This window comes from Vidua macroura, chromosome 16 (genome assembly GCF_024509145.1).
Source record: "Vidua macroura isolate BioBank_ID:100142 chromosome 16, ASM2450914v1, whole genome shotgun sequence".
NCBI classification, from domain to species: Eukaryota; Metazoa; Chordata; class Aves; order Passeriformes; family Viduidae; genus Vidua; species Vidua macroura.
The window spans coordinates 6,889,531-6,911,243 of NC_071586.1; the positions used below are offsets into that span (position 1 = coordinate 6,889,531).

The window sequence follows — 21,713 nt, forward strand, 5'->3', positions numbered from 1 at the left end:
TTTCAGCCTGCAGGGGTGTAACAGAGGCAAATGCTTGAATCCCTATGCATCCCTAATTAGTCTCTAATTATGATGAGCTTTTACTTTTTTTTGTTAGGAATTCCATATTTAAATCAGGAAGAAGAGAGACAGCTAAGGGAACAGTATGATGAAAAACGTTCTCAAGCCAATGGTGCAGGATCTCTGTCATACATTTCTCCTAATTCCACAAAGTGCCCTGTAACAATTCCTGAAGATCAGAAAAAATTTGTAGAGAAAGTAGTGTAAGTAACACTGTTTAATATCCTCTGATGTTGTTAAAACTAAAATGTGAACAGTAGTGATATCTTCACATGTTGAAGCCATTTCTATTAATTCACTGTTCGTAAAATGCTGCTCTTTTTTGTTATGAAGCATTTTCTTGTCTTTTGGAGAGAGCTGTAAACTTCCAAAAAATAAAACAGTAGATATAGAAGCAAATAATCTGTTTCTTCCAGGGAACAGATAGAAGACTTACTAAAGAATGAAGAAAGTGAAAGTTTGGAACTGGAGCCATGTACAGGGTCAGTTTCTGAAATTGCATTTCTTCTAATATTTTTTTTAGTTGGTCATGTAGAATTAGGGGAGTGACAGAGAAGAATATTTGGGTTAACTAGCAGAATCTACATTTGACTAATTTTTGAATGTTGAGAAAATGTGGTGATGTATACGTGTGTTTTATTTTAAGCTGTAACTTCTTCACTGTAGTGGCAAAATATTTAAGTATAACCAAGAAATATCTTGTATGTGTGAGCTGCCTTTTGTTACTGCTGAAGTGATCCAGAAGCCTTGGAGATGCACTTTATAAAGAAACTTTTTGAATCTATTGTGCTATTGGTTGTTCACAGTTGGCAGTGTGTGACTGTTTTTAGTAGGTTTCTTTCCGAAAAATCTATTTAGCTTTGGAAACTAGGTATTTGGAGAATATGATTGTTGTAAATTTTTTTTTTTAAATTAATTTAGAAATAGCAGAACATGGTGAAGCTGGGGATAAGGTACCATCACTGTATCTGTATTGGGTGATCATGAATACACTCTGATGAGAAGATATGTGGGTAACTTTAAAGCATGGTGTAAGTGCCATTACAGTTTGGCAGCTGAACATCTGAATTCAGTAAATCTCTTCCTAGCCTTCAGTTCTGCTAGCAGTGACTCTTGCTTTTAAAATCTTTCTACAAATGAACACGTAGAGTCAGCTTAAACTGGAAATCATTCCTAGGAGACACACTGTAAAAGCATTATTAGTAACATGATTGTCTTTTGGTTTTAGATTTCAAAGGAAATTAATTTATCAGACCTTGAGCTGGAAGTAAGTTACTGGTAATACTGCCTTACTGTATATTTTTAGTACTTTTGATAAGAAATCTGGGTAAGATGTATCTACTTAACCTTGCAATGATTAATTTAGACTTTATTTTTCCCTTTAAAAGAAGGCTTCTATAATGTTTTGAAGATGAATTACATTAAATTTTTTGGTGATAATTAATTTAGATATTAACGCTTAGTATTTGTTTTATCCTATGTAAAATCTTTGAATAGAACAGTGCAGCCTAGAATTATGTAACAAATGCAGCGTGCTAGGTTTTTAGTGAGCAGAAAGTGCATGTGCTTATACAGATTTTGGGCTTTACCTGAAAAAATAGCAGTTCTATAGTAGGTACTGGTATGGTTATAGTTTTCTGTTGAATGCCAAGCATAGGCCTTTCTGATAACTTAGTATATTGCCTAAATAGATCTCTTAAGGCCTTGGGAGAAACTCCAAGGCTTTAGAATAAGATTTTCACTGTTCTGACTGCAGTGGTAAGATGTGAAAAATATGCAAGTCTTTTTTTGTATGTTTAGTTAATTCAGTGTTGCAGCACTGAATCTGGCATTCTGTTACTTACACTGGAAGCAGATAAAATAAAGCTTCTCTCTAGAAAATGGAATCTCAAGAAGTGAGCTCAAGAACTAATCTGAAAAAAAGCAGACGTGTTTTCAACCATTTTTTGGTGTCATTTTTTAAACATATCTATAGCTTCTTGTAGCATGTAGTTTTATGCTTAAAGTCTGACACTTATCCTTGCATCTTCTTTGAGTGGATGGAAGAATGTGTTCTTGAGTTGTGTTTTTTTAATGAGAACAGCTGTGTACGCTGTGTGTGATTGGAGAGAGAAAGCCAAGTGGGGCTAATTAAAGCAGAAGAATGAAGTTATTGATTGCCCTTGTGTCCTGACCTCTTCACAGGTCGTTTTCCCTATTGAAGTATTCTCTTGTGCATTAGTGTTTTGATGCATCCAAGGTTTGTGGCATGCTTGGCAAGTGAGATGGAGGCTCAAAACTGTCTGAGGAGTCAGGGTGGAAAGGACACAACAGTGTTTGGAGTGTGCTCTCCAGTACTAATTTTAGGAGTAGCTAGAGAGTAAGGAAACTTGATGGTTCTGGAGTGGTTGCAGAGTTGTAGTTAGTTTATTATAATGAGATTATGAGAGTAATTGCTACTGGTTAAGGAGGAAAAGGCAATATTCTCTTACTTTGCTATCAGCGTGATGCTCTATGGCTCTGTGTGTGGTGTTATTTTGGAAATTAAATGTGGTTGTAGTGGTGTGATGCAACCCTGTTGCAGAGGTGATGACATTTGAGTTAATAATTCCTACTAAAATCTACTGGTAGCAGAAAGTTCAGGGTTGTTAATGAGTCCTCAAATAAGTGATGTATTAAAGAGATGCAGTCTTTAAAGAAACTGTCTTGGGGTTGAAAGTAAATGAGAGCATTCTTGTTTTGGATTTCTTGAAAGCAGAGATTCTAGATTGTGATGAAATATCTAGATGATGTTTACTTAATATCACCAAAATAAGAAATTACAGGTTCCACAACAATAGTGTGGGAAATTATGTAAGTGCCAATTTCTGCTAGGTAATGTGAGGAGGCCAATTAAACTAGCCTATTGCTTCAAATTTTGCATTATTGAAATTAAAAAGAAACTTGTAGTAATTCTTTTACACCTAAGACTTACAGAAATTATGAAACATGAAATTATTAAATTACTGTTGTGGTTTCACTATGCTAAATGTCAAGTGAATAGCTGTTAATATTTACTTTTCATTTGTTTTGATGTAGGTATCCAAAAGGAATCCACGTGGAAACTCTGGAGTCAGATAAGGTAACTAGGCCTGTAACTGCCTCTAACATTTGTTTGTTGAAAGGAAATTGTGTTTCTCAGTTTCACCATCTCTCCTGATTTTTAGATTGAACTTGAGCTTTCTTATGCAAATTCAAAGCATTTTAAATTGAATACAGTAAACTAGTTTCTATCTGACCAACATATGGAGTGTGGGCATGTATTTGTGTTGCTTAATATTACTTTTTAAACAGATACTAAAAGATGTTAAAATACAGTGGATGTGGTGTTCAGTATTAGTGAAAAGCAGGTTGTGATCTTAGAGGAAAATCAGCATCTTGTGCTGTGTCCTCACTTCCCAGCATAGATCTCTGCTTCAAAAGGTATTTGAAACAAACTATTTACAAGGAAATGTTGATAATATTTTTTGAGAAGTAGAAACCAGGTTTAGGAAAAATGAGGTTTAGTGGATGAAGCAAATATACCTTTCTAAAATAGGCTTCTGGGAGTAGGTGATAATGTGGTGCCCACAATAGAAACAGCTGTGTTGCCAGGTAACTGCTGCTGAGGTATGACAGTTTTCTTTACAATGAGAAGTTCAGATCTAAGGTTGCTACAAGTTTCTGTAAATTTACAGAGTGATTCCTCAAACTATACATCTTTTGTTATAGAAGGAGAGATATATTGTTATTACTAAGGTAGATGAAGAGGAACGAAAAAGAAGAGAGCAGCAGAAACAAGCAAAAGAACAGGTAAATAAATTCAATTCCATTAGCTTATGTGAGAGAGGAAGTGTGAGAATCTCCAACATCACTCAGCAATGCAAAAATGTGGGATAAGGTTCGGTATTGTTTCCCTTTGGTTTGCTGTGGCTGGCTGAATTTGATTTTCTAAATTCTACCACAAACTTAGACTTTGCAACAGAGCAAAAAGAGTTGCAAGGCACTCTAAAAACTTTTTAAAAATCAGAATTTGTGGAATACTGAATGAGTATTCTGGAGTAGTGACCACCTCCTTATGTGAATCTCCACTCTCACAGAAGTGTGGCCAAGTCAGAAGAAACATAGTTTCTTGCAGAAATTCTTGAGCAAGTTGTTACATGGTTTGGATTCACAGTGTCCCCTTCTCTTACAAAGCTTGCTTGCTCGTGGTTATCTGAGTTAGTGTCCTGTACAATGAATGTGCCATTTCTCAGTAGAGCCACACTGTCCACTACTGCTGTGGTAACAACCTGGTCACACCTGGTGTATTCAGACACTCTCACTGTTTATTAGACTTGTATTTTGCTTACTGAGTGATGCAAATTTTAGGAGGTCAGAAGACTTGAATTGTGGGAGTTCCTGATCAAACTCTTGTGGTTTGTGCTTTCATATATCAAGATAAAATCAGTTTGGGTGGAGCAGATAATACTTCGATGCAGAAAGCCTTTTAAGAGGGAAAGAGATATCTAAAGGGACATTAACTAATGTGACATCTCTTTTTCCAGAAGGCAGGTCAGGAGCTATTTACTACTACAGTAGGGTTTTCTGAAGTTTTTTTAGTGGAGGTTTTATTTCTCAAACTACAGCATTCAGAGCTGAATTAAAGGAACAGTGAATATTTTTATTGAATTTTAGTTCTGGTTGAATAAAGACAGATAACCCAAGGCAGAAATTGCTTCCCTAGACCTGAAAAAGAAAAATCTGTTACAGAACAGTTTGTGCTGTAGTCAGAACCCCCCAATTTAATCAAAAGTCAGTTTATACAACTACAGTGTTACATAATGTAATTTTAATTTTAATGTTTCTCCTTGGTTTTGTTTATATAAATAATGAAGAATGTTTCTTCCTCAATTTCTGTTAGCATAAAAGTACGGCCTGATTTAATATGAGTGACTATCAGGATTCAACCTGTTGTATATGTACCAATATATGTCAAAAGTACAGCTGAAAATATGTAGGTTAATTTTAATACCTTCTGAGCTGTTTGCAGCATGTCAGCTGCTGAGCACTGTTGGAGATCATGTGCTGACAATGAATGGACTGCAGTTGATACTGCTCTGGTTGGGGTGAAGTTACCCTTCTTTCTAGCAGCCTGTATTTTGCTGTGCTTTGCTTTGTGGCTAAAACACTAGTGATACCATCCATGTGTTTTGTCTGCTGCTCAACAGCACTTGCACAGTGTCAAGGCTTTCCCTCCCACCCTCCCTCAAAAGCAAGGAAGCTGGAGGAGATGGGCTCTTATTATCCTTATCCTCAAATCTTATTGTCTGTCTTTGAATTTTGGGTGAGGGGAGTGAGCAAAGGGCTGCTTGGCTTCTGGCCAGGGGCATCCCAGGACAGCAGCTTGTGACTCATCCTACTTGACAGTGAACTAGAGCTACATATGAAATGGAAATTCTGTGAGCGGCATCCTGCTTTAACCTCTTGTGTCTTCGAAATATTGACATTTCCTTCATGGTCTGTTCTTGGCTATATCTGAGAAACAGTTTGGGGCAAACTGGGGGCATCTGGCAGTTTGCAGGTACAGTTGTGGCAGTATTTGTTTTTATGTCTCACTAAGAATCTTTGCTTACAGGAAGAATTGAATGATGCTGTAGGATTTTCCAGAGTTGTTCATGCCATTGCTAATTCTGTAAGTTAGTGTGATTTTTAACCTACCTTTGTTTGTAAGAAAAAATAATTCAAAGAAAGGATTCTTTTGCTGTTACATTTTGGAGGAGAAGATGAAATAGAAGTTAAAGTGACATTTTAAGTTTATGTTGTTTCATGTTTTACAGTGGTTGAGTGTAGTAGGTTAAGTAAGCTCAAACTAAAGAATGGAGTGAAGAATCTTCCTGTAAGAGTCAAGAATAGCAATTTCTTAGGGCTCTTATGTAAATAAGCTTTGGTGATTTTTTTCCCTGTTCTGAAAAGATTGTGGAGTTTTTTTTTCCTTTTTTTTTCTTGGCAGTTAAAGGCTGTCAAAGAAGGGCTGTTATCATGTCAAATGAATCAAAGTTAACATTTAAAAAACTGCTTGAACTTTTTGAAGGAGGTTGCTTGTATAACATCTGTCATGAAAGGTTCTGCACCCTTCTGGTGAGAAGCCAGACCATGCCCTTAATAGCTATTGTATGTTATAACCATAAGGAATACATTGTGTGTTGTTGCATAAGTAAATTGAAAGGTAATGGACTGAGAAACGCCTTGACGTCAATCTTAAATAGATTACATTTGGAAACCAAGTTGCAAGTAGCTGTTCTAGTGCGTCTTCTCCACGTACGAAGCTGCTGTGAAAGCCTGTGATAAATGGGTGGGAGTAGAGGAAAAAGGAGTGGCTGCTCCGAGAGAATGAAGGAGTATGTGGGGCAGGCAGAGAGCAAATGGGGAGGTTTGATGTGTACTTGTTCCCATGTGCCCTTGGCTGGCATCTGGGATAGGGGTTTTCCATGGGCCTTTGCCATGGCCAGGACTGGAAATGTGACAGACATTTAATGTTGTTTCACAGGGCAAGCTTGTTATTGGGCACAACATGCTGCTGGATGTTATGCACACCATACATCAGTTCTATTGCCCCCTACCTGATGTGAGTAATCTTTTGAGTGTTCAGATGATGAAATAAATGCCTTAATGCAATTGTCTTTTAGTATTATCTCCACACTTTCTTCTGAATGGAAGAATTGGTCAGCCTGTGAACAAGTGTAGACAAGTATTTTTAAAAAATCTGTTTGGTACTTCTAGGCTACTGCCTTATTGTCATAAATATTTGTGTAGAAGGTTTAGTTGGATTGTTCTCCTTTGCATTTTTAAAATGTTCAAATCAGATGGTAGAATTGTGTTTTTTGCTTATGTCAGGTATATTTAACTGACTGACGTGTTATTGTAGTTTACAAAATGGGAATGTGTGTTTTTAAAGAATATAGAACACTTTCTAAAATGATGAGCAGTTTTGTAGCAGGATGATGTTCACTGAGGTGAAGAAGTATAATGTCAGAATAATTGGAGGGAGCACACTTTGGCTGCAGCAGGGCTGTCTAACAGTTCCTGACTGGACAGTTCAGTTAAACTAAGGAGTATGTTGGCACCAAAAACATTGTCTGAGGAAGCCAAAGGTCTCATTGGAAGGATGGCTCACATGACACTGTTACTGGCAGTCTTAAAGGGCTTGTGGGTGTTTGGGGAAAGACTTGATCATAGGATGGGAAAAAGAAGTTTGGGACCAGTTAGAAAGTTGGAATGTAAGCAATTGTCAGTAGTTCCTGTATTTTTGACCCTTGGCAGATCTAAACCTGTAGGCAGCCACTACATTGAAATACAAAATGCTGGGAGCACTTAAGAAATGTTAGCTGGGCTGGAATCAGAAGTAACCTAGGGTATAAAATAGGATAAGGTGTTGGCAGTGAGAGAATGTTTTATTACTAATGACAGACAAATCAGAAACACGTAGTGTGTAGTTGTGTGTAATTGCAGGTGGTGTCTATGGTAATGCCGACAAATGCATCTCTTACAGTGAGAATTCAGTTACTGTAGCTCACTTTTAGAGGCTGTTTGGATAATTGTAACTACTGCTCTCTGTCCTCCCGAGACTGTAAACAGTTCACTGACTTGGATTTTATCTTCCGGTTTAATGTTAAATTAGGACCTAAGTGAGTTCAAGGAAGTAACATCATGTGTCTTTCCCCGGTAAGTTCTTAGTTCAAACTTTCAACCATTTCAGTATAGTTGTAGCAAGCTCATGGTTTTTGTCCTAGCCCTGTACTCTAGCTGTTACTGGAAAAGAAATTGGGATCAAGTTAGATAAATACAATTTTTAAAGTAATTTTGAGCAGCTTTTTTCAGAAAAGCAGTGCTGTTGGTTCACTTCTTGGCAAAAGATGCACCCTTGCTATTCCCCTGGGTTTGGCATGATGTTTGGTGTTTTGAATCTACACTTTATTTGGAACAAGATTTATTTGCTACTAGTTGTTTGCATCTTTTGCTGTTCCTTGGTTGCTGTCCTTTCTCATGCTGAACAAAGCCAAGGAATGTTTTGGCTGTTCCAAATCCAACAGTAATTTTCAGTAGGGTGTATCTGCTGTTTCCCAGCTAATACACTAAAACATTTTTTGGCAAAATGGGCATTCTTCTGTTTCTTCTATTTAGCTCTTATTTTGTTTCTAGGTTACTGGATACTAAACTGATGGCAAGTACACAACCTTTTAAGGTAAGTTAATATTATAGAAAGATTTGAAGATACAAAATTGCATTAATATATATGTATTGAAACAAATGATACTTCTTTGTAGAGAAAGATGTCTAATAATATCTTCTGTGATGCTCCTTTTATTGTAGAAGAACGATTTTTCTTTACCCGTTATCTAAACTTACAGAATTTGTAGAATGCAAATTTTTACTTTACTACTAGTGACTTTTGTCACTTTTGTTTGAAGTTTTATGGTAACTTAGCAGCTTTGGATTCCAAAATATGTAGAGTTTTTGCTAGGTAAAGTATGATTATTTTCTTAAATAATATTTTCTTAATATAAAGTAGATTATTTTCTTCTTGTTAAGTAGCATGTCCCCTCAGGAGATAAAAAAAGTGCTGTTCATGAACAAATAGGATCTGGAGGCTTCTTGTATATTCAAAGCCTTAGAGTACTGTGAATGCTGAACTTAGATTTGTCTGGAAAAATGCTTTATCATCTTTAGGTTCTCTTGTGGCCTTTGCTCAGTGGGTAGTCAGCAGGAGGAAAAAATTACAAGTTTCTCTTAAAATCTCTTACAGCATGAGTTTTATTCCTCTAAATAAGTATTGAGATAAGTGTTCATAATCTCCTGTTTTCCCACATGCCCTGGAATTAATTAAAAAACATGCTGAGGAAGCAGCATCTCCCTTTGTGCATAGCTCTGTGACTCCAGAGCATTGCTCAAAGAAGCACTATTAAATACGCTTGTAGGTATTGTCAGGTTTGTGTTGCACACTGCTGTGGTAAGAACAGAGGCTTTGGCATTCTGAAAAGTAAGAAACCTCCACAAGTTTTATGTTTGGTACAGCTATGTTGATATTTGTAAGTCTACAGCAGATGCTTGGGTTTTTAGCCTGTTGTTATGAAACCCTACTTTGGGATGCCAAGTTAATGCATCATTTGAGCTTGTTCATTGTACTTAGTTCTTGATAACTTTTCAGTCTGCAGACTCGATGAGTGTAAACAGCTAAGCTTGATTGAGAACCAAAGGAAATCTGGTCCTCATAGATCTCAGACAACTTTAAGAAAGATTTTGTGAGATCTTTGCTTTCTCTGGCTGTTGATTCTGCATGTTTCCATTGACAACATATATTTGATTAAGGACTTAATCTCTAATACATCTTTGTGGCTTTTTATTTTATGCATATAATTCATCAGTAGATTTCACTGATGATACTCAACTAAGTTAAAGTGTAGGAGCAACTTTCTGATTGTCAGGCTTCTTTCACTGTCTCTGTATTACTTTAAATCAGCAGCATTTACACTTGTAAAACTATTGAAGAATGTCCAGTCAGCAAGCACATTTCAATTCTCATCTTGAATGCCTTTAACCATTATGATCAGTATTTATAATATTTGCCCTGCTGTTTGTGCTGCCTTTTCCCTTGCCACGTGTACCCTGCATGAAACCAGATTCAAATAGAAATATTACTTTGGCATAATCCCTCAATAATTTTGAGCAGCATTTATTAATTTATGATTCATTATGATGCAAGTGAGGCAAGGTAACTGAAATTTGTCTTGACACACCTCTGGTGCATTTGTTTGAAATAGGGCTATGTGTAAATCCTTAGAGAACACAAGGTGGCAGCAGTAAATGCTCATTTAATCCTGTTTGATTTCAGTTTCCAGGGAAAATGTGCTTGGCATTGACAATTGATGATGGCTTTTCTTGCAGGAGATCATTAATAATACATCGCTTGCAGAACTGGAAAAGCGTTTAAAAGAGGTTCCATTCAGCCCTCCTAAAGTTGGTAAGGATATATCAAAATGCTCTTATTTCTGAGCTGTTTTGATTATCTTTGTTCTTGGTCTGAAATATAAATTCCCCTGCTAATACTTAGTGTTTTGATGAAGGGACTTTAAATGAGGGCACTGTACATACAGTGCAATTATATTTACAAGTATATCTGGAAGTTAATAGGAATCCAGACTGTAAACGAATGGATGTGTTCAGTGAACAGCAGGTTCATCATCTTCTAATGATGGAATTTTTTCTTTTAGGTTGATTTTTGGGGATTAATTTGAAATTTGTTTAAAACTTTCATTTGGTGGTTGTCCTTCAGATCAAAACCAGAGCACTCCAAGAGGCACTTGGACAAACAAAACCAAGAAAACTTATACAGCAGCGACCAGTCATCTGTGTTCTAGGAATTACTTAAGTTCTTTTAGTAGGAAAAAGGGTTTTTTGCTTTGAGGTGAACACAAGGATATTTAATCAAAGGGCAAGCTTAGCTCAAGGTTCTGGAATTTTTCTTAAGCTGCTGATTTAGAAAAGGGAGAGGAATGCTGTAGAGTGTAGTATGTTGAAAGGGAAAGTTTCAATGCTTGATCAAAATCAAGATGAGTAGTACTTTTTTATATTGCTGAGTGTGCAGAGCATAAGCACCAAGTGCATTTGTCAATAAAGACATCCTTAAAGCACTTAGTTTAGTCTTCATTTAAATATATTGAAAAATCTGACCCATCTGTCTGGTTAATAGTGAAGCTTTCAATTAATAGTGGTTAATAGTGAAGCTTTCAAGTCTGTTCTCTTAAATGCAAGTTAGGAAAAAAAGATACTCTTTGTGGGGAATTCCACTGTCATTGTCTTAAAATTAATACTTCATTTTGGCTGAGTAGGTCTGGGGACTAAGGGCTTTTTAATAGGAAAAACTTTCCATCTTATGAACCTATTCTTATTTAAAAATACCAAACAAAACTGTTTTTTAAGAACTTAAGAAAATTCAAAGATTCTGAAAGTTGTATAAACTTCCCCAAATGATGTTATATGCTGACAAAATAAACCTGTGGGTAAGCATACAGGACTATCTTTATCATAGTGTGTTTATAAATGTCTTTTTCCCCTCAGAAAGTGCAGAAGGATTTCCAAGTTATGATACAGCATCTGAACAACTCCATGAAGCAGGATATGATGCTTACATTACTGGACTGTGCTTCATTTCCATGGCTAATTTTCTAGGTACATGTGAAATCTTTTCCAAACCTTCTTTCTGGTGCTCCCTGTAGCTGCTTATTACATACTGAATTTATTCTTCATTCATCAGGTTCATTCCTCAGTCCTCCGAAAAACCATGTGTCTGCTAGATCAAAACTCATTGAACCTTTTTTTAACAAGTAAGTAGTTGTACAAAAAACCCTGCTAAAACATGGCAGTACAACACCAGCTTCAGCAGATCTACCTCTAGCCTTGGAATTAATAGCTAAGTGCATTTTTCTTTAAACTGAAGTTTTTTTGGCTTTCTGATTCATGCTGGTAATGGTGGAGAGGCTATGAAGTAAATACCTTTTCTTTTGAGGAGGATTGTTTGCTTTCTGCTGACCTGTGAAAGGACACTTAGAAGAGTACCTGGACTGCTTTAATGGCCTTGCCATTATTTCTGGAGTAAGCTTTGGAAGTGGTGGAACTGAAGAAAAACTGGTCAGGTTTTCTTTGTGTTGTAGGACCCTCAGTAACTGGTGATAGTGAAAACTGAGTGTGCTCAGCAGTCTGGAAAAACTAAAATATCCCTATGGTAATGTCAGTCCAAATAGCACAAAGCATTGGTATTAACATTGTCAGGTAACTCATTTTTAAGATGGCATAAGAAATACACATGTATGATTTATGGGATGATGCTATAAGCAGTATTTTGCTTTTGAATTGGATCTTCTTGCAAGCTCTTTGAACAAATTGAAGTAAGACCTGGGGAATCTAGAAACCTTTATGCCCAGAGTCCATTCTTTACATAATTAATCTGTAGATTTTACCTTGGGAAACTTCTAAAGATGCTGCAATCTGTCACATAAAGGAGTTAAAATTAAAAATATTCTAGTGCTTACTCTGTCTGTTTAAATTCAGGAGAAATTCCATCCTTTCAAACCTGTAGTAGAGGAGTTGGCAAAATTAATTATTTTAGCTTCAGATGGCCCACAAAAATGAGAAAATCATTGTGATCAGTGGCTTTCACCTTTCATTGTTCTGAAAATCAGATCATTATAGTGACAGCTGTTATGTTATTCTCTTGACTCTGACACATGTGAGGCAGTAACTCCGTATATTTTAGCAGATATTACAGATATTCCCTAGATGAAACCTGGACCCACAGTGACTGCTTGATTTGAATGTGAAGGTGAAGATAGAATTGGTCAGCACAATTTCATTTTAAGATGGGATTTGTCACTAGACTGTTTTCTGTAATACCAACACACACATGTCAAGTAGTAGGTACCAATTGACCGGGTTAATTTTTCAATCTTTAACCAAAATTCTTCCTAGAAATACACATTTGCAACAAGTACAAACAGCAACTTCTAGAGCTGTCACAATAGTACATGAAATCTAAGCTTTTCAAATTAATTGTGTACTTGAAATGTGCCATTCCTCTAGGACTGACATTTCAAAGTTGTGAGAGTGAGTGAGAGGAAGCCTGCTGTGTCTGTTCTAGCTGCAGGGCTAACTGCCTGACTGTATAGAAAGGAAGAGTTAACAAACTGTAGGGAGAACAGCTGCTTTTTTTTCTTTTCTTTTCTAAGCAAGAACTGAAAATTACTGTTTGCAAGAAAAGAATGTTTGTCCATTCTGCCATTTTTCAGAACTTGTAGCTTCTTGTTTCAGAAAATCTATATATTATTTTTAAATCATGGGAACTTGGAAGACTTGCCATGTCTTACTTTCACATGATTTTATAAGCTTTGCCATATTCTATCTAACATCTGCCACATCACCTAAGTCAGAGCCTAGAGGTGAGACTCTGTCACCTTTTCCTTACAGTGAGCAGGCCAAGGCTTGTATTTTTCAAGCTAGTTTTCTTTCTCCCATAATGCAAACTAACAAACCAGAATAAGACAACTTATTTCTTTTTTTTTTTTTTTTTTTTTTTTAATAAAGAATGTGTAAGTACATGTCAGAAGTCAGAGCTGTGGGGGGTTTAAATGAACAAGTCTTTTGCTCTGTTCAGTCAGTCCTTGCAGGTGTCTGTCTGCAGCACGTGGTGTTTTTAGCACCTGTAGTAGCATCCAGGGCTCTGCAGTTCAGAGTTCCCTAAAGGTCCCTTAGTGAGTGTGTTGCTTCTGGGGCTTTTTGGCAGGTATGCTCTGGGCTGCCAGCCAGCTTCCTGCTACACCTCCTTGTCTTTAGTTTGTGGTCTAGAATCTTTCCCAAGCTGAACATCCTCTCTTCCTGCTGGGGAGGAAAAAACTATCTTCCTCCAGAAGTTCTACCTGATCCTGTGGGCAGCAGTCAGAACAAGGAAACCTTTTCCTTTGTGCTGCAGTCATGTTCTTCAAGCAAAACACAAACTACAACATGCAAACAGTAACCTAAACAAATGAAAGTTACACCTCGTGTCACAAGCTTTTCCTAAAAGAAACTACGCAGAGGAGTTTAGTGTAAAAACACTGTTTTAGAAGCAGTGTTCTAAGTTTGAACTATTATCCAGATAGTCTTGAAAATGTTCTTTAAAACAGACCATGATTCTTTGGGTTGCACATAAAGTCTTAATTTCAAGATATCTGTGTATTAGATGTTAATACTTAACTACAGTTTAGTGATTAAACCTTCACGTCATTGGTAGGATTTTGGAAACGTTTCCTGTTTCAATGGGCTTGTCACTAATGTGATTTAAATTAGTAAATTTAAAATTAAAAAAACAGGCTTTGATTTTTATGAATTTAGCTTTCAAATGAAGATAATACTTTTTTCAAGAGTAATTTTGATGTCTTTCACTATGTCAGCAAAATTATGGAACTTCCTGGCTGGCTGTTCAAGAATGATGGCCAGGATATATGTTAATGTTCGTACAGATTAATGATGAACATAGGTAAAATCTTTCATTTTAGGGCTTTTGTGAGAGTGGAACTGATTAAAAACAGATTTTCCCTTAGGGTTGTTTAGCTCTTTGAGGCATAATGCAGTAAGTTATATGATAAACAACTCAATAAGACAGGAATTCCAGAGATGCATTTCTGTAATCTTTATGCTTTATTGTATATACAACATCTTTTGAAAAATCCTGTTTGTCTGCTGTGAGTAATCCCCAATGAACATTTATGAGTTGAGATGATGGGACTCTTTATTGCAGTATCTAAACTCTTATGTGTGTAATTGGATACTGTTATTGTCTCATATACTTTCGAGTTGGTTTGAAATTTTTTGACTGGTTTAGGGCAATGCCTCTTCCATATCTTCCTGTCCCACACCCACACGCTCCTCACAAACTTTTAATGACAATGTTCTTTTGTATCTCCTTGGGTTGTTTGAATGCTGTTTATTCTTTTGATGTAGCTGGAGGCAGGGGGTGGAAGAGGTGTAAAGAAATGAGAACACCTTATTTTATTAAGCTGAATACCATCATGGTCTGTAGAAATAGAAATTAGCTTAGAAATGTTTCCTATACAATGGATATCAGAAACCAAAATCCATGCAGATCACTTGGGTTTGTGCTATATTTGTAGAAAGTTTCTCATAGGGAGCTATGTTCTCTGGCATGCATAGGAAATTCCTCAGCTTTTCTATATTAACTTACTTTTCTTTGCAAAATTACTGCAAAAGGAGATTGGTGTGTTTTTGTGCAGTTTGACCAATAACTTCCCACCCTCAGTGTAGGAGTAAACAGTTGCTATTCTTGTGCTTGCAGCCACATGTGGCTGAAGTAGTCACTGACCTGGACTGGTAAACTGAGCTGGGTTAAAAAAAATCCTTTTTCTTTTTTCAGCTAGATCCGTTTCTCTGCACAGTTCACCACACAACTCTGAAATCTTTCATCCTAGCTCAGTGCAGAGGAACAATGTTGACTCCTTGAGACTATTAATGCACTGCTGTGACTGGTACAACGATGGCCTTCCTCTCCTCATTTTATTCAGCTTGCCACAGAAACAATTGTTTTCCAAGTAGCTTCCTCAAAATACCTCATAGTTCTGATTTAGAAATGGATCTCTGTCCTCTGATTGTGTGATCTGGCTGTAGTCCCTAAACACTGTAGGAAATAACATTTTTTTAGCTTGGTCTGCTTAGCTTTTAAAGAAATACAGCCATGACACTGATTTTCACAACATTAACTCACAACTTCATGATTTGAGCTGATTTAATACAGAGTTCATGCTGTCATGCAGAAAAGTCTTATTAATTTAAATGTTCTGCAGATAGATGAGGAATCTTAGAACCATAGTTATGGATACTTAATTATGGATTATGTTGGAGCTCAGTGTTCGTAATCCATGTGGTGTAAGTTAGTGCTACAAGATGCAGTTACTTCTGTTACACACCTGAAGTGCACTTAATACTAAAATCAATATTTAGACTACAAGGAGAGTGTGTGTGTATGTGCTGTTTAGTAACATAATTGTTTGGCCAAACAAATAAATGTAGGATTTGTCTCAGGGGATAAAAAACTGATCCTAATTAATTTCAGGTATATGTATTTTTTTGGCATAAGGCTATTCTTGCGGTTGGCCACTGTATTGCCTTCCTCAATATGATAAAACCTGGGGGAGGGGAAGTTTAACTAGTCTTCTCCCCAGAAATTTTTGTTGTGTTTTTAGTAACTTCATCTTTATTTTTATGAAAACCTACAAAATTTATTATTTGAGTGCTTTAAAAAGTAGTAGGATCCAAGAACTTGGCAAAAGTTTGTTCAGATAACTCAGCTTAAAAGAAACCTGCCTTTTTTTTTTTTTTTTTTTTTTTTTTCTTTTAATAAAACCTCCCACTTTTGCTGTCCTGGCATGGATGGTGGACATCCTCTATCCAGCAAAGACTAAACTGCTTTTACTGACAATTAGAAGAACTGTATTTAGCCTATTTAGGCTGTGCTTATCCTCTGCACTGGGGTCTGAAGAGGGCTGTATCTCTTACTAAGAGTGACACTGACATTTCAGATGAAGATGTAAGCACAAATCATATGTAATAAATCAAATTGAGCCTCTTCTGGCAGTCTGCAGTCCAGCTTGGAGGATGGACTTCTATTGCTCCTTGGAGGATGTGTCCCATGCTCCCTCTTTGTTTTCCCCTTCCTTTAATTCCATAAAAGATACCCTTGTGGTGGGATCCCTGTGCCTCCTTGTTTTCTGGGTGGAGCCACTCCTGTCCAGTTTAGACAGACAGCTGTGTTGAAGTCAAGTCCACAGGACGGTGGCACCTAAGGCCATAAAAAGAAACTGGCTTCCTTGTAGAATGTCTTCATTACTCGTGCTGTACTGGAATGGGTGAAGTTTCCGAAGTTAATTGGTGCAGATGTTTATAATTGTTATTGATAAAGTTCCTTTTAGGTGCTGCAGTGCTCAGGGGGATGCAGTGTATGTTAGACTGTACCTTTCCTGAGACTCAGAAGATAAATTAGCTGGGACAGTGTGTGGCACAACTGGTGTCAGTTCTCACACCCTGTGGCTCGCATGTGAACCTGCCATACAGTACATTTTACTCCAATGTTTGGGTTTTTTTTTCTTTTTCCTATTTGTAGCAAAACCAAGTTAACAACTGCATTCCAGTAGACTTATCAGTGATACAGGGAATCATAAAGGCATGATATTCTAACTCTTAGGAACTACTAGTGAGTGTGGTATGATACAAAGAATCTCTAGGGAATTACAAAATAGTCTGTATACTTAAAGAAAACTCAGCTGTTTACATCAGTTAGTACTTGGTTGAATGGTGTTACTGCAATCTGATAAGCATTTCAGAAGCTTTTTAAAGTTATGATGAAAAGTTATTTATTTTAGCCTTCCAGTGAACACTATACACAGCAAATGTCTTGTAACATCAATGTGGCATCTGTACCTATGACAGGATTTTAAGCTGTTCATCTGACTTTGGAAGGAAATAGTTTTTAGAGCTGAGTAAGAGCTCTGAAAGCATTTCTTGAATGTTCTGAGAAACTCTTCAGATACATGTTAAAGAGGAAAAGACTCATTCCAGTTATCACCAAAGAAGTCATGATGGCTTTTGCAGTTTTAGGGTTTTAAGATCCATTCTGTCTAAAGCATGTTGAAGTACTCAGAAAATGGGGGCATTTATGTGTATTTAGAATGATGGCAGCGTTTGCACTACCCACTGTGCAAGGGGCTTCTACTGCACAGAGCTGTCACTTGTTAAATGTTCCTTCCCTGCTCATACTTATTGTTTCCAGCAGTAGAATTTGGGCCTTTTTTGGCCTTGTTTTCTTGAATAAGTATGATTCCTGGCATGATGCCAAGTAATTTTTGAATCTGATGTTAGACAAGAGGCTTAGAGGGTCTGTTTTGTTTTAACATACCTTAAGATAAGTTTGGGATGGTTAATTCTGCTTCTTTAGAAGAAACATGTAAAAAAACTGTAAAAAGGAAAATATCTTCAGGCAGAAATTTGCTAATGGTTCTTTTCCATTTTGCTTCTAGGCTATTTCTTATGAGAGTAATGGACATACCATATCTCAATTTGGAAGGACCAGACTGTAAGTAGCTTCTTTAATTGCAAAAGTAGTACCATTCTGACACACTTCCTGGAGAAGGAAGTGTAAAGATTAATTATGTATATCTAAAGCAAGGTTATCAGCATATCTGTTAGCTGTGTTTAGGTTTTTAGCTAGTTATGAAATGATTTAAATGTATCTGCTCCCTTGTTTTCCTTTAACAAAATAGTAAACTCAGAAATTCTTCAACTTTGACCAGAGAATCTGCATTATAAAGGGGGCTGACAAGAACAAATTAAGATAATGTTATTAAATGTGAGAATTTGAAATTAGCAACCCAAAATAACAATAAAGCTGTTATTCTTATGTACCATATGACATAAAAAGTGGGATCTTAACACTGTCCTCTCACCCCAGCAGTAAATACAGAACTAGTGAATAGCAAATAGTTCTGAAAATCTTGTGGCCACTTTGTTTCTCAATTGCCGTGCAGTAGTAGCTCTCCTTAACTTCAGCCTAAACATCAGGATTCTTTTGCCACGTGGGATTATGATAATGGAAAAATATTACTTAAAACATTTCTACCTTTCTGGTTATTTCAGTTTACAGACCTGGAGCTGTAATTAGTTGATCATATATTTAAATTAAAATAGATTCTACTAATGTAAATGTCCTTATTGTTACGGGATGTTTCATTATTAGGGGGGAAACTTTGGATGAGGGTTCCCAGTGATGCCTTGACTTAGGAAAATGTGAAGCCCTGGAGGTCAGTCTGGTCCTTGATTAGATAAAAGCTTAATTTTATATTGAGGAGTCAGATACACAATGTCTTGAAAATTATACCCATTTGGAAGCAGTACTGATGTGGACACACTTTCCACTCCTTGCATTGGAAAGCTCAGACTGGAGTGTGACTCTATTAGATGCCAGTCTAATAGTTACAGAATGCAGTTCTAGAGAGATGGAAGCAACGTTGGAGAGGAAAATACATGCTGTAAGGGCATAAATTTAATTTTAAATTCAGTTAGGTGGTCAGATCACTGAGCTCTGGCTCTGCTGGAATGGTAATCTAATTACATTGCATCTTCCTTCCCCAACTGTTTGATACTTAGTGGAAGAATGGGTAAATACTTTGGGTCATTGAGAGAGTGCCAAAGCTACTAATTTGTAAAGATGCTACTTCCACTTGCTGGCCAACTTACAGGATTGTTTTGATACTTTGCCAAGAAGGGTTGCCAAAAAAGAGTCTGCCTCTGAAAGTCTGTCTCTTTTATCTGAAAGCCACTCCTGTAGAACACACTGATGCAGATATTCTAGGAGAACCTGAGCCAAGGAGGCTTTCTAAGCCTCAAAACAGAAAGCATTGCAGGGGTGGCAAGTTGGGCTGGCTGTTTTAACCACTTTAGTTGCTGTTCTGAGATGGAAACACCACTGTAGGTTGAGGTAGCAGTCTGTGGTTCTCTGTGGAGGACCATTTTGCAGAGAAGCAAAGACACCTAAAGAGAACAGCCAGGTTTCTGTGGAAGGTGCACTTGGAATCTGTATTTTTAAAAAAGAGATGAGGCACAGCTGACTAGGTGACTGTTGTAATTTGTATGTTTCTGTTTGTCATGTAGTGAAATAGCAAGTTTGTGCAATCTTCCCTGAAATAATGGATTTCAGTAACATGTGCTAAGTTAAATAGTATTGAATATGTGAATGTGACTTTCATCATCTTTTGTTACTGTGTGTTAAAAACTCCTGTAAAGGAATGAAGTTGCTGCACAAAATTACTGCAAAAAAAGAAAAGAATCAAATACTTTTCACCTGAGTAGCAAGAAGTTCAGATTTTAACAGCAGATTCACTGAATTTAAGAATAAACAGATACAGGAAGGTTTCTTTTCTCTAATCAATATAAAAGGGCTGTGATATCTGAAACTGGAGTTGTTCATGCTATGATTTTCTACTACTGGATTACAAATAATTTAACTACGAATTACTCTCTGTTCAGTAAGCTGTACAGCAGTGAATTGATCTATTGCTTGTGGGGTTTTGCTGTTTGACTTGTATAATGAAAAATAATTGAATTTTAGCCCTTAAAAAATGTGTCCTTTTTGTTTAATTAGCAGATTTAGGGAACAGGATTTCACCTGTGCTCATGAAGGGATTGCTTTCCTTAACTACTCCTGTGTCTGTCCAGCCTGTCTGCACTCTCAGTGCTCATGTACACCTGTAATTTATTATTAGAGGGTTTCTGGTCAACTCAGACTAATCCACTTGTTTAGATGAAACAGATTAAAACACTTAGCAATAACAAGTGGCTAATAGTCTGATTTTGAACACCTGCTCTATGAATGAGATACACCTTGAAAAGCTCTCCAGTTTTAATGCTGAAAGCTAAGGAGATGAGAAACTAGAAAAGTTTGCATTACAGAAGAATTCAGGAGGATAAGTCACTAATCATTCACTAAAATGAAAAACAGTCCCTATGTCTCTATGCCAGAAGAAGAGAGATTTTCCTGAGAGTGTTACTAGGTGGTCAGATTAAAATCTGATCACATCGAGCTGTGTGCAGTTAACCCTTGAGTTACCCTGAATAAACTGGAGCACTGCATTGCAAAGTGGAGCACTCAGCTTTAATGGTTCAGCCTCTGTCATCAAACATAACACGACATGTAAGATTTAGCAATGTGTCGTACATAACAAAATAGATCTCTGCAGATACCTGTGGAAAGGCTTAATTAATGATCTGCAAATAATTTTGTGGGAAATATTATATGAAAACTGAGTTGAACATTGTTTCACAGGAAGTTTTTATTAACAGAAAAATGGCAAAATTTGAACCATTGCTAAGAATTTTTAAAGGTGGAGCATGAAGAGGTTGTTGGTTTTGTTTTTTTTTTCCCTTTTTCTTTTTTTTTTCTGTCCTTGAACTTGGTTTGGTGCAAGGGATAAGAAGGACTACATTTGTGGACATTTCCCACTGCAGGAAATGCCGTTTCAATTTCTTAAGCAGATGAGCTAGTAGGATTTAGTATCTCTTTCATGTCTAAGTGCAGGTACATTCTCAGTGTTCCTGATGCAGTTTCATAAATCTTGGCCTGTCTTCTTATTTAAAAAGGAAAGAAAAGAAAAAAGCTACATGACCACATTAGATGACTGTTTTAGGATATTCTAAAGATACTAGCAGTGACTCTTATTTTAACAAAAGCATTTTTGTTTTGTAGTGCAGCCCAAACGAGATCATGTTCTTCACGTTACTTTTCCCAAAGAGTGGAAGACTAGTGACCTATACCAGCTTTTCAGTGCCTTTGGTGAGTGATATAGTCTGTCTTTTTTTGATTTGGTTTTGTTTTATTATTATTAACAAGTTAAACTTCCGGTTTGTTTTGTTATTTTCAGTCTGTGGGCGCAGACTTATTCCTAGTGTAGATAATGATGAATCTCTTTTTGTAATTTTTGGATTTGGTCTCCTGTAAAGATATGTTGAAAATTACTGTTCTTATTAATTGCTCTTTAGAAATCTTTATCTGGTGCGTGTTGAATATTGTGGATCTTTTATTCTTTTATTTACAGCCTCTCGTGAAAGGAGAGTTTATATAGGTGGAAAAAGGGAATGGGGATTGGTGTGAGGTAGATCGAGGCTTTAGGAACAGGGTTCATCCTGCAGCTGGTGTACAGCCAAACTCTAGCATGAGAGCATCTAGGCAAGCAATCAAGCTTGAAAATAGCCAATTTGATTTCCAGATTGTGAACACCATCCAAGTGAGAAGAAACAGCAAAAAGGGTAGTTAATAACTGAGGACCAGTAGTCCTGTTGTTGCTTTACTAAGTAGAAGTATGAAATGTAGGTACCCGGCCAGCTGAACTAATTGATGGTGGTCTGCTCCTTATCTCTTGTGGCTTGGTTCTCTGTCTGTGCAGGGTCTCTGGAGCTGCATCAAGCTCCCTCAGTTCCTTGTGAGCTTTCGGTCTTCACTGCAGCCGGGGTCAGTGTAGTGGATAGGATTGAACAGCCCCGACTGGGAAAGGTGGAAGGCGAGAGTGTAGAAATGGCAGGGTTCT

General features: G+C 36.9%; 1 protein-coding gene across 3 annotated transcripts in view; it reads left to right on the forward strand.

Annotated features, from left to right (window-relative positions):
- Positions 1 to 21,713, forward strand: part of PARN (poly(A)-specific ribonuclease) — a 45,837-nt gene that overhangs the window by 3,251 nt on the left and 20,873 nt on the right. For 2 of the 3 annotated variants that reach the window (XM_053992199.1, XM_053992201.1), the window contains exons 7-20: positions 98 to 263; positions 477 to 542; positions 1,289 to 1,327; positions 3,118 to 3,160; positions 3,790 to 3,870; positions 5,675 to 5,731; positions 6,587 to 6,664; positions 7,718 to 7,761; positions 8,239 to 8,281; positions 9,982 to 10,057; positions 11,155 to 11,265; positions 11,351 to 11,420; positions 17,655 to 17,710; positions 20,876 to 20,962. In XM_053992199.1, the coding sequence (XP_053848174.1) occupies positions 98 to 263; positions 477 to 542; positions 1,289 to 1,327; positions 3,118 to 3,160; positions 3,790 to 3,870; positions 5,675 to 5,731; positions 6,587 to 6,664; positions 7,718 to 7,761; positions 8,239 to 8,281; positions 9,982 to 10,057; positions 11,155 to 11,265; positions 11,351 to 11,420; positions 17,655 to 17,710; positions 20,876 to 20,962 (1,017 nt within the window). The remainder of the gene's footprint in view (positions 1 to 97; positions 264 to 476; positions 543 to 1,288; positions 1,328 to 3,117; positions 3,161 to 3,789; positions 3,871 to 5,674; positions 5,732 to 6,586; positions 6,665 to 7,717; positions 7,762 to 8,238; positions 8,282 to 9,981; positions 10,058 to 11,154; positions 11,266 to 11,350; positions 11,421 to 17,654; positions 17,711 to 20,875; positions 20,963 to 21,713) is intronic. The other variant, XM_053992200.1, reaches the window with a different exon arrangement.